The sequence below is a fragment of the Salvelinus sp. IW2-2015 genome, linkage group LG9 (assembly GCF_002910315.2).
Source record: "Salvelinus sp. IW2-2015 linkage group LG9, ASM291031v2, whole genome shotgun sequence".
Classification (NCBI taxonomy): domain Eukaryota; kingdom Metazoa; phylum Chordata; class Actinopteri; order Salmoniformes; family Salmonidae; genus Salvelinus; species Salvelinus sp. IW2-2015.
The window spans coordinates 31,531,915-31,544,872 of record NC_036849.1 but is presented as its reverse complement, the minus strand read 5'-3'; the positions used below and the strand labels follow the sequence as shown (position 1 = coordinate 31,544,872).

The window sequence follows — 12,958 nt, the reverse complement described above, 5'->3', positions numbered from 1 at the left end:
CACTACAGGGAACACTACTGGGAGCACTACTGGGAATACTACTGGGAACACTACTGGGAGCACTACTGGGAGCACTACTGGGAACACTACAGGGAACACTACTGGGAACACTACAGGGGGCACTACTGGGAGCACTACTGGGAACACTACAGGGAGCACTACTGGGAACACTACAGGGAGCACTACAGGGAGCACTACTGGGAATACTACTGGGAGCACCAAACAGTAAGCCTGTGTTTCTTTTCTTTCATTTTCCTCATTGTCCCCCGAGGGTCAAGGGTCGTTATATCCCTGTACTAGATAGTCCTTCACTGATAACACACACAGCCCAGCGGCAAGGCTATTAGTGGGGAATCAAACACACACTGGTGATATATTTGGTCTGAATACACCAGTTTACAAGCATTCTTCACACATTCAATTAAACAATACATATCTGATATGACCTTATAGAATGGATACTACCTTGGGTCATTTATTAAGGCCTGAATTCTAACTTGAGATATGTGTGAATGTTTGTGCAAATCTTCCATTGACCTCAATGTGTGAATGATGTGAAAGTTTGGCCCTTGGATCATCCTAGCTAGGCTTTTCCTTAGGCTACCTAAGGAATATTTTGGTAATATTTTGGGAGCTTATTCGGTATAAATGGCAATAATTGAGAGCTTATCGGAGATCAACCTATTACCCTATACCTCCAGGGCCTTACCTCGGACCACGATGGTGGTAGACTTCTTAGCCGGGTTGCCCACGTTGTTGCTGGCCACACAGCTGTAAACGCCTGCTTCCTCTATGGAGATGGCGGGCAACGTGAGGGTCCCTCCGTTAAGGACGCTCTTCTTGGGCAGCTCGTCCGCGCTGTGCACCCAGGTGAGTGTGGGTGTGGGATCACCCCCGGAGGTCACACACACCAGGGTCACGGTCTGCCCGGGGTTCACCACGATGGGGTCCTCCACCAGCAGTTTAATGGTGGGGGATGCTGAAAACACAAGATTAAAATAGAATGCATTATATTTGTATTTATTAGGGATCCTCGTTAGCTGTTGCCAAGGCAGCAGCTACTCTTCCTGGGGTCCAAACACATTAAGGCACTTACATTACATATAAAACAAAAGATAAAACAGTACATCATATAACATTATTACACCACTATATATCTACAATACAACATGTATAATACCACCATAAAACAATATTATAATGTACGTGTGTGTAGAGTGTGTGTGCTTGTGTGCGTATGCGTGTGTCTGTACCTGTATGTGTGTCTCTTCATGGTCCTTGCTGTTCCATAAGGTGTATTTGTACCAGTTTTTTTTATCAGAATTTTTACATTTTTATGTCTGTGTCAATGTTAATAAGTGATCTCGGGAAAAAAAGCGGAATTAAAATCACCTGCCAGCAACTCAATTAGGTTCTTTAGACGAGAGGTATGAAAAGTGAAACTAGAATTAGTGGCGGAAGCAGGGAGGTAGCTCCACCCTCTCTCTCTTTGTGTGTTTCTGCCAAGTCTATGGGCCAAATGTCCCCTCCCCTTCGAAATTCAAATGCACACAACTGTGAAATCTGTACAAATAATCAGGGACGATAAATCAGCGGAACAATTGTTCCTCGTTATTTGGCACATCCCACATTACAATACCATTTACTGTATGTTACGTACCTCTGTCCCTGAGAAATGTGTCAATAGTCAACAAACAAGTCAATAGGTACTGTAACTGCTGTAAACGGCGTAGTATTTACCTCTTAATGATGCTCTGAAATGGTACCTTTGTCACAACGTCCAATCTGATAGAAAGTCAATCATATGATTTTTCTGTTTCCTGAAAACCAATATCCTAGTTGACATTTGGTTCTATAGTGTAGCTATATAGTTGGTATTAGGGTGTAAGCTCATAACCCAGCAAACACATAATGTTCTGAGAACCATATGTTTCTTAGAGCTTGGTGTAAGCATGGTTGTCTTATGGTTATTTTGCATATAACCTTCCCACAGGGATCTGGGAATGGTGCAGGGTAGTTGCTTGGCTTTGGATATTGTTCCGTAACGTATAACGTATCATACAGGTTTCCTCATGTTCACAGAATGTTCAGAGAACCTTAAGAAACATTGTTTTTTTGTGGGAATTTCAGTACTTCAGCATAACGTTTCCTACAGGTTTCCTCGTGGTTCTATTTAAAGTAATGTTCTCAGAACATTCAGAGAACTTTCTTCTGTTGCAATTAAAAAAAAAAAAAACTTTTGTAACATTCAAAGAATGTTCTAAGAATGTTCATTCCGTTCTCAGCGTCAACAAAACTCTCTATCCTACATCTTGTTAAGTGTGTTCAGGTGTGTTCAATGAGTGCTAGTTTCCTTTAAAATGGGGTCTGTTTGAATAGACTACAATGAACAGCTTTGTATGAATAAAAAAAAAAAAAGGATTGTTAGCTCCATCCTTGTGGCACAGTGGACTAATTCCACGGATAGAGAACAGAAGATCATATGTTTACAATCTCACTGATGCTGTGTCACAATAAAATGCCGAAGAAATATATTTCCATGTGTCCCATCTGTGCTTGGAGTTCAAAAGAGTTCAACTAAGCTAGCAGTGTTATTAAAAGTCTTATTGAAACATTCAGTGTACATTTTTAAGGAAGTATTTCAAAAACCTCCAAAAAGCCTTTACATTTCATTTAAAACATTCACAACATTTAGAGAATGTTCTCAGAATTTCCGTTCTCAGAATGTAAATAAAACCTCCTAGGAAAACTTTCAGGGAACCATAGTAAAACGTTCTCAGAACCTTTTCTGTTACATTGTCAGAATGTTTAAAAAAACATTATGGCTTCGTTCCCAGAACTAATGGAAAACCAAAAACGTACGTTCCCATAACTTCCAAGGAACCAAATGTGCTAGCTGGGATATCCATAGGCACATGGCTTCTCCATTCCTAGTAGTGGGATACATGTCTATAAAAGCATGGCATAAGCTAGCCTGTTGACGCACACTGTAAGTTCAATCAATGTGGTTTGCGGGGGAAAGGGACAGAGCAGGAAACATGCAGGGCGGTGTATTGGGACCTTTATCATTATTGGTCTTATGTGTGGCTGAAGCATCACAGAGAAAAATGCAGATCGCAGAACGGCCAAAGGTCATCATTGGGGAACAACAACAGGCATCGAGGGAGCCCCAGAGCAGCGCTAGGGGGCCACTGGGTATTTACTTAGGAATATGGAATATACAGTGCATTCTGAAAGAATTCAGACCCCTTGAATGTTTTGTTGTTGCATAAGAGCCTTATTCTAAAATAAGGCTGGGGTCTTTGACAATTTTTAGGGCCTTCCTTAAACTGGAGTGGGTCTAGGGTTTCTGGGATAATGGTGTTAATGTGAGCCATGACCAGCCTTTCAAAGCACTTCATGGCTACGGATGTGAGTGCTACGGGTAGGTAGTCATTTAGGCAGGTTACCTTAGTATTCTTGGGCACAAGGACTATGGTGGTCTGCTTGAAACATGTTGGTATTACAGACTCAATCAGGGACATGTTGAAAATGTCAGTGAAGACACCTGCCAGTTGGGACAGCGCATGCCCGGAGCTCACGTCCTGGTAATCCGTCTGGCCCAGCGGCCTTGTGAATGTTGACCTGTTTAAAGTTGTCCGGAACAGCTGATGATCTCATGCATGCCTCGGTGTTGCTTGCCTCGAAGCGAGCATAGAAGTGATTTAGATCGTCTGGTAGGCTTGTGTCACTGGGCAGCTCGCAGCTGTGCTTCCCTTTGTAGTCTAGTAGTTTGCAGGTCCTGCCACATCTGACGAGCGTCAGAGCCGGTGTAGTACGGATCAATCTTAGTCCTGTGTTGGCGCTTTGCCTGTTTGATGGTTCGTCAGAGGGCATAGCAGGATTTCTTATTAGCTTCCGGGTTAGAGTCCCGCACCTTGAAAGCGGCAGCTCTACCCTGCTGTACCCACAGCAACGATAAAAACATTCCCAAACCAGAAACCGTGGATTGACGGCAGCATTCGCGTGAAACTGAAAGCGCGAACCACTGCTTTTAACCAGGGCAAGGTGACCGGAAGCATGACCGAATACAAACAGTGTAGCTATTCTCTCCGCAAGGCAATCAAACAGGCTAAGTCTCAGTACAGAGACAAAATCGAGTCGAAATTCAACAGCTCAGACACAAGAGGTATGTGGCAGGGTCTACAGTCACCCTGGGTTCTCGACCCCGCCCTGTGCAACTGGGTCCTGGACTTCCTGACGGGCCGCCCCCAGGTGGTGAAGGTAGGTAACAACATCTCCACCCCGCTGATCCTCAACACTGGGGCCCCACAAGGGTGCGTTCTGAGCCCTCTCCTGTACTCCCTGTTCACCCACGACTGCGTGGCCATGCACGCCTCCAACTCGATCATCAAGTTTGCGGATGACACTACAGTGGTAGGCTTGATCACCAACAACGACGAGACGGCCTACAGGAGGAGGTGAGGGCCCTCGGAGTGTGGTGTCAGGAAAATAACCTCATACTCAACGTCAACAAAACAAAGGAGATGATTGTGGACTTCAGGAAACAGCAGAGGAGCACCCCCCTATCCACATCGACGGGTCAGTAGTGGAGAAGGTGGAAAGTTTTAAGTTCCTCGGTGTACACATCACGGACAAACTGAATTTGTCCACCCACACAGACAGCGTTGTGAAGAAGGCGCAGCAGCGCCTCTTCAACCTCAGGAGGCTGAAGAAATTCGGCTTGTCACCAAAAGCACTCACAAACTTCTACAGATGCACAAACGAGAGCATCCTGTCGGGCTGTATCACCGCCTGGTACGGCAACTGCTCCGCCCACAACCGTAAGGCTCTCCAGAGGGTAGTGAGGTCTGCAGAACGCTCACCAGGGGCAAACTACCTGCCCTCCAGGACACCTACACCACCCGATGTCACAGGAAGGCCATAAAGATCATCAAGGACAACAACCACCCAAGCCACTGCCTGTTCACCCCGCTATCATCCAGAAGGCGAGGTCAGTACAGGTGCATCAAAGCAGGGACCGAGAGACTGAAAAACAGCTTCTATCTCAAGGCCATCAGACTGTTAAACAGCCACCACTAACATTAGCGGCCGCTGCCAACATACTGACTCAACTCCAGCCACTTTAAAAATGGAATTGATGGAAATTATGTAAAAATGTACCACTAGCCACTTTAAGCAATGCCACTTAATACAATGTTTACATACCCTACATTACCCATCTCATATGTATATACTGTACTCTATATCATCTACTGCATCTTGCCATCTTTATGCAATACATGTACCACTAGCCACTTTAAACTATGCCACTTTATGTTTACATACCCTACAGTACTCATCTCATATGTATATACCGTACTCTATACCATCCACTGCATCTGCCATGCCGTTCTTGTACCACCACTCATCCATATATCTTTATGTACATATTCTTTATCCCTTCACACTTGTGTGTGTGTGTAAGGTAGTAGCGTGGAATTGTTAGGTTAGATTACTGTTGGTTATTACTGCATTGTCGGAACTAGAAGCACAAGCATTTCGCTACACTCGCATTAACATCTGCTAACCATGTGTATGTGACTAATAAAATTTGATTTGATTTGATTTGATTTGATTTAGCTCAGTGCGAATGTTGCCTGGAATCCATGGCTTCTGTTTGGGGTATCCTCTAGGAAGAGTCTTGGTGGTTCCAAACTTCTTCCATTTAAGAATAATGGAGGCCACTGTGTTATTGGGGACTGTCAATGCAGCAGACATTTTTTGGTACCCTTCCTCAGATATGTGCCTCGATATAATCCTGTCTCGGAGCTCTACTGACAATTCCTTCGACCTCATGGCTTGGTTTTTGCTCTGGCATGCACTGTCAACTGTGGGACCTTATAGAGACAAGTGTGTGCCTTTCCAAATTATGTTGAATCAATTTAATTTACCACAGTCAAGGATGATCAATGAAAACAGGATGCACCTGAGCTCAATTTCAATTCGCATAGCAAAGGGTCTGAATACTTATGTAAATAAGGTATTTCTGTTTATTTTATTTTTAATAACATTTGCAAAAATGTCTCAAAACTAGTTTTTGCTTTGTGATTATGGGGTATTGTGTGTAGATTGATGAGGGGGAAAAAACGATTTAATCAATTTTAGAATAAAGCTGTAACGTAACAAAATGTGGACAAAGTCAAGGGGTCTGAATACTTTCCAAATGCACTGTATATCCCCGGAACATGAATGGCGGTGTCTCCTAGGGGAACTTGGAGAGCAATCAGGAGTTAATGTAGAGACATCTGGCCAATGGAGAGGACAACTGCTACTACGCAACCAAATCTAAATATCAGCTAAATCTTCCCACCTCAGGAGAAGGTAAGGAAGGATGGGGCCTAATCAAGTGGCCCCGAACCTCTTAAAAGTCACAAATTGTGTTTCTAGTGTCAAGTAGCTGCAGTCCTTTTTAAATTACAGTCACTTAATTTGGTTGTACATTGAGACACCTGTCTCCTTGCAGCAGATTTACTTGCTGTAATGGAGAGGTTTTGGATAAAGCCGGGATGAATTGACTATAATTAAGAGAGACAACGGGTGCTTATCGCAATTCATGACGGAATCTGTGGATCCTTGAAGTTTGAGTGCTAAACAATACGAAGCAGGGTTCTCAGCCGCCCCAAAGCTTTACCTGTTTTGTTGGAGAGTTTGAAGAGGACATTCTTGTTGGCGATACCACACACATTCCGGACCGAGGCGATGCAGCTGTAGTTGGCGTAATCCTGAGGTCGAAGGTTCTTCAGCTTTAGAATCTTGGTCTCCCCCTGCAACTCAGAAAGAAACACAGTGTTGCACCGCCTTGTGCTGCACCGCCTTGCCCAGGCCTCTCGCTCTTAATGTGTCTTACAAAAGGGTAAGATAGCAGTGGTACTGACCTCGTCTCTTCATCTCACACACATCAAAGAGCTTCCTTGGCAGCGTTTCAACAATGGGCTCATTCCCCGTCTTCAAACGAGGAGTATTATCTTTATACCAAGCTTTCCAATTCATTAAGTTCATTAGCTGTCTATTTGGATGTGCTTGAAACGGTGCGCTTGGAACAAATGTCAAGATGCATACATGTGCTATTAATACACACATCAATTATTTTAACAACAACATCTGTTTTGTCTGCCCTCGTGTATACCTCCATCTTTGTGGCACTGGCAACATACTTCCAATGTTCTACTTATCTTACTTATGTTCTTAATTAAAGGCATGCTCCAGTACTTGGGTGACTTGTAAGTATTTATTACCCCTTTACACTCCTACCCATATACGGGTTGAAAATGACATATTTGGGCACTGATAAACACCTATAATGGAACGCAGTGGCTGTACACCAACATGTTATACATAACGTCAGAGCTCTGGCGCTGTACGGCTTTTGACTGACAGCCGTTCTGAGCCGTTCCCTCCCGCTAATTAGGCAACTTTCGCAAGTGTCTTGCTGTCTGAGTGAGGGAAATGCTGTAAATTAAGAGGACTCAATGTATTTTGAAAATTAGACATTTAGTATTATATTAAATACCGCTTTGATGTCATACAAGTCAGCCAAACACCCGTGAGTCCAAATGGGCACATCTACATTTACATATCATAAAAACTTGTCATATACCGTGTCAACATTTATGATCACTATGTTTGATGTACAGTTACAAGATGACATTGAGTCGCTAGAACGCAATGAACCCCCCCCCCCAGACGACGCTGAGCCAATTGTGTGTCGGCCTATGGGACTCCCGGTCATGGCCGGTTGTGACATAGCCTGGGATCGAACCCGGGTCTGTAGTGACACCTCAAGCACTGCGATGCAGTACCTTAGACCGCTGTGCCACTCGGGAGGCCCCCAGGAATATTTTTTATCATGTTACAGAATGTATCCAGAGAATTTTAGGATTTAAGATTTCGTTATCAAAAAATGAGTCGAAAAGTACAGCAAACCTAAAACTCAAATAAAATCAACAGTGTAATGTTTGAATTCAGTCTTGTGTCAGGTAAACTGTTCTGTACTCTAATAATTTTCCCATCATCTCCAAATTGTTCCCTTTCAATTGCTACCATGGTTTTGCATATGCTTTTCATATATTTCTTCTGTAAGAAACATTTCCATTTAGCCCTATCCCATATAGGCCAATTCCCACGAGTGTTATAGGCCAACTCCCACGAGTGTAAGGGGTTAAACCTCCCACTTTTGGGCTAGATGTGTACTTTCTTACCTCAGTTATCCACAAAATCTCTTGTTTGAAAGCAACTTTTTTGGAAACTGTGTGGCGCCATTTTCCCTACATTTGCCCCACGTCGGCCAGCACCCTAGCAATTTGAGTTTCAGCCAATGAGCTTCAAGCAAGAAGCACACACACACACAGTAGAGCGAGAGAGTGCAGTGATGTGGTGCACAAATCTGCACATTTCTGCACATCGTGGGCGTTACTTTCAGAACTGACTAAAAAGTATACAAAAGTACCGGAGAATCTCCTTAAAACTCATGAGGGCATTACTAGGCTGAGGATGGCACACCATGTGAAGTCTACCTGAAAAACTAGGTCCTAATGTCTGTGTGTGAGTGAGTAAAAACATACTGTGAGCCCCTGAAGTGGCGTCTCCCTCTGCTCATTACAAGCACATCTGAGTTGTGGGAGTTTCATACTACCGCAAGCCCAAGCTGTTCCCTTCTCTGTCATAGTTCGTCTGCTTTCGATACCAGTCTTTGTGACTATGTCAGACATACGACTCATTGTAAAAATGCTCTTATCTCTCCTGTCAACGGAGATTACTTTGCAATAGGAGCAGAGATTAGATGACATGTTTTGAAAAGACGGATGCCATTTTTCAACCCTTCACAGAAATTGCCCTCACGAAACATCATCCCATTTGGGATTCAAGTGTTCCAATGGGAGACGTTCCACATGCTGTGAAGGAGGTAAACACACTTAGTCTGATCTAAAAATATGCATGAAAAGTAATGACTTAGGAGTTCCTTAATAGCTAAAATGCTGATCAGAGGGATGGATTGTTTGATCTAGCTCAGGGGTCTCAAACTCAAATTTCCTGAAGGCCAGAAAAGTCCTCCTGAGGGCCTGATTCCAATAGGTCTGTTGGACATAGGGCTGTTACGGTGACCGTATTACCGCCACAACGGCGGTCATGAGTCATGAAGGCAGTCAAATTCCACATGACTGTTTGGTCACTGTAATTAGGCTTCTCCAAGCTGTGATGTTGCTCATGGTCATTAGTAGCCTACCAAACTTGCTAACTACCTGGCACTCAGCACTCTATTGTCCCTCTAATCACTCTGACATCAATGCAAATCAAATCGAAAATCTAATCAAACACTTCTTGAGAGCCCATGAGATCATGTTGCACAACATTTCTATAGGCATGCAATTGTGCGAGAAAACAGAGTGATGGCCTCTACTAAAAAAAGGAGGAACCCATCAGCTTACCATATTTCTTTCTCAACTTTCCTAATATTACGCACATTTATTATCTTTACAACAGGAGCACAGCCTACCTGGCTGGCATGAAAATGAACCACAGGAAAAGTGCCCTCCATTCGCTATTTAAGTGCATAGATGACAAACGGCTACCCGTTTCAAGACAGGTGCATGATAATGGTCCATTCTAAATCCACACAAATTTCACACCTACAGTACCAGTCAAAGGTTTTGACACACCTACTCATTGAAGGGTTTTTCTGTGTCTTGATGACAGCTTTGCACATCAAGGCAAAGGGTGGCTACTTTGAAGAATCTCAAATATAAAGAATACACTACAGTTCAAAGTTTTGGGGTCACTTAGAAATGTCCTTGATTTTGAAAGAAAAGCACATTTTTGTCCATTAAAATAACATAAAATTGATCAGAAATACAGTGTAGACATTGTTAATGTTGTAAATGACTATTGTAGCTGGAAACGGCTGATTTTTTATGGAATATCTACACAGGCGTACAGAGGCCCACTATCAGCAACCATCACTCCTGTGTTCCAATGGCACATTGTATTAGCTAATCCAAGATTATAATTTTAAAAGGCTAATTGATCATTAGAAAACCCTTTTGCAATTATGTTAGCACAGCTGGAAACTGTTGTCCTGATTAAAGAAGCAATAAATCTGGCCTTCTTTAGACTAGTTGTGTATCTGGAGCATCAGCATTTGTGGGTTTGATTACAGGCTCAAAATGGCCAGAAACAAAGAACTTTCTTCTGAAACTCGTTAGTCTATTCTTGTTCTGAGAAATTAAGGCTATTCCATGCGAGAAATTGCGAAGAAACTCAAGATCTCGTACAACGCTGTGTATTACTCCCTTCACAGAACAGCACAAACTGGCTCTAACGAGAATAGAAAGACCCTTGCTCCCTTCGGTCTCAACGTAGACTTTGATCTGAAGCCATTCTTGTGATTATTGTGACTTTGCCATTGTAATTGTTTGTAGGCTTATATAGTCTAAATTGAATCTATGATCGTATGCTATCCATTTGTTTTTTGTATGTTGTTCTTTGTATGTCATTTTAATATTTGAGAATTAACCAATGATATTAGGCCATACTTGGCCATGATTACAGACACCTGTGTGTGTCTTTTGACACTATATAAACGAGTCACCCTGCAGTGTTTGTGATTATACCCTGATGAAGACAGCTTGCCTGTCGAAACGTTGGACATTACATTTTTGCATCTGAGCTCTTAGAGTGTGCGGCTCTCCTTTATTTTCAAACGCTCCCTAAAACACTTCTGCGAGCAGGCCTTTCTAATCGACCTGGCCCGGGTATCCTGGAAGGATATTGACCTCATCCCGTCGGTAGAGGATTCCTGGTTGTTCTTTAAAAGTGCTTTCCTCACCATCTTAAATAAGCATGCCCCTTTCAAAGAAATTTAGAACTAAGAACAGATATAGCCCTTGGTTCACTCCAGACCTGACTGCCCTCGACCAGCACAAAAACATCCTGTGGCGGACTGCACTTGCATCATATAGTCCCAGCGATATGCAACTTTTCAGGGAAGTCAGGAACCAATACACGCAGTCAGTCAGGAAAGCAAAGGCTAGCTTTTTTCAAACAGAAATGTGCATCCTGTAGCTCTAACTCCAAAAAGTATTGGGACACTGTAAAGTCCATGGAGACTAAGAGCACCTCCTCCCAGCTGCACCACCGATATATCCACGATAATTTCAATAAGCATTTCTCTACGGCTGGCCATGCTTTCCTCCTGGCTACCCCATCCCCGGCCAACAGCTACGCACCCCCCGCAGCTACTTGCCCAAGCCTCCCCAGCTTCTCCTTCACCCAAATCCAGATAGCAGATGTTCTGAAAGAGCTGCAAAACCTGGACCCGTACAAATCCGCTTGGCTAGACAATCTGGACCCTCTTTCTAAAATTATCCGCCGCCATTGTTGCAACCCCTATTAACAGTCTGTTCAACCTCTCTTTCGTATCGTTCGAGATCCCTAAAGATTGGAAAGCTGCCGCGGTCACGGTACCGATTCAATGTGTGGGGGTATAGGTTAGTAGGTAGGGGTAAAGTGACTATGCATATATAATAAACAGCGAGTAGCAGCGGGGTAAAAAATCTAAAAATAAAAAAAATCTATAATAATTTGGGGCCTTCCTCTGACACCGCATAGTATATAGGTCCTGGATGGCAGGAAGCTTGACCCCAGTGATGTACTGGGCCGTCCTCTGTAGCGTCTTAAGGTCGGACACCGAGCAGTTGCCATACCAGGCGGTGATGCAACCGGTGAGGATGCTCTCGGCGGTGCCGCTGTAGAACTTTTTAGGATCTGGGGACCCATGACAAATCTTTTCAGTCTCCTGAGGGGGAAAGGTGTTGTCGTGCCCTCTTCACGACTGTCTTGGTGTTTTTGGACCATGATAGTTTGTTGGTGATGTGGACACCAAGGAGCTTGAAACTCTTGACCCGCTCCACTACAGCCCCGTTGATGTGAATGGGAGCGTGTTAAGCCCTCCTTTTCCTGTAGTCCAGCTCCTTTGTCTTGTTCACGTTGAGGGAGAGGTTGAATTCCTGTCACCACACTGCCAAGTCTCTGACTTCCTCCCTATAGGCTGTCTCATCGTTGTCGATGATCAGGCCTACCTGTGTTGTCAGCAAACTTGATAGTGTTCGAGTCGTGCTTGGCCACGCAGTCTTGGGTGAACAGGGAGTACAGGAGGGAACTAAGCACGCACCCCCGCATTGAGGATCAGCGTGGCAGATGTGGTTGCCAACTCTTACCACGTGAGGGGCGGCCCGTCAGGAAGTCCAGCATCCAGTTGCAGAGGGAGGTATTTAGTCCCAGGGTCCTTAGTTTAGTGATGAGCTTTGTGGGCACTATGGTGTCGAACGCTGAGCTGTTGACTCGGTACCGGTACCCCCTGTATATAGCCTCGTTATTGTTATTTTATTGTTACTTTTATAATTTTTTACTTTAGTTTATTTGGTAAATATTTTGGTAACTCTTTCTTAACTGCACTGTTGGTTAATAAACAGATCACTGACCATTTCAAATCCCACCGTACCTTCTCCGCTGTGCAATCCGGTTTCCGAGCTGGTCATGGGTACACCTCAGCCACGCTCAAGGTATTAAACGATATCATAACCGGCAACGATAAAAGACAGTACTGTGCAGCCGTCTTCATCGACCTGGCCAAGGCTTTCGACTCTGTCAATCACCGTATTATTATCGGCAGACTCAACAGCCTTGGATTCTCAAATGACTGCCTCGCCTGGTTCACCAACTACTTCTCAGATAGAGTTCAGTGTGTCAAATCGGAGGGCCTGTTGTCCGGACCTCTGGCAGTCTCTATGGGGATGCCACAGGGTTCAACTCTTTTCTCTGTATATATAAGAAAATGTCACTCTTGCTGCGGGTTATTCCCTAATCCACCTCTACGCAGACGACACCATTCTGTATACATCTGGCCCTTCTTTGGACACTG

The 12,958-nt window shown here is 43.9% G+C and overlaps 1 protein-coding gene across 1 annotated transcript in view; it reads right to left on the bottom strand.

Moving 5' to 3' along the window:
* The window catches only part of LOC111968948 (MAM domain-containing glycosylphosphatidylinositol anchor protein 2), a 249,599-nt gene that overhangs the window by 162,919 nt on the left and 73,722 nt on the right, over positions 1-12,958 (bottom strand). The window contains exons 5-6 of the mRNA XM_023994932.3: positions 6,674-6,806; positions 710-979 (exon numbers count right to left, since the gene is read on the bottom strand). Of these exons, the coding sequence (XP_023850700.1) occupies positions 710-979; positions 6,674-6,806 (403 nt within the window). The remainder of the gene's footprint in view (positions 1-709; positions 980-6,673; positions 6,807-12,958) is intronic.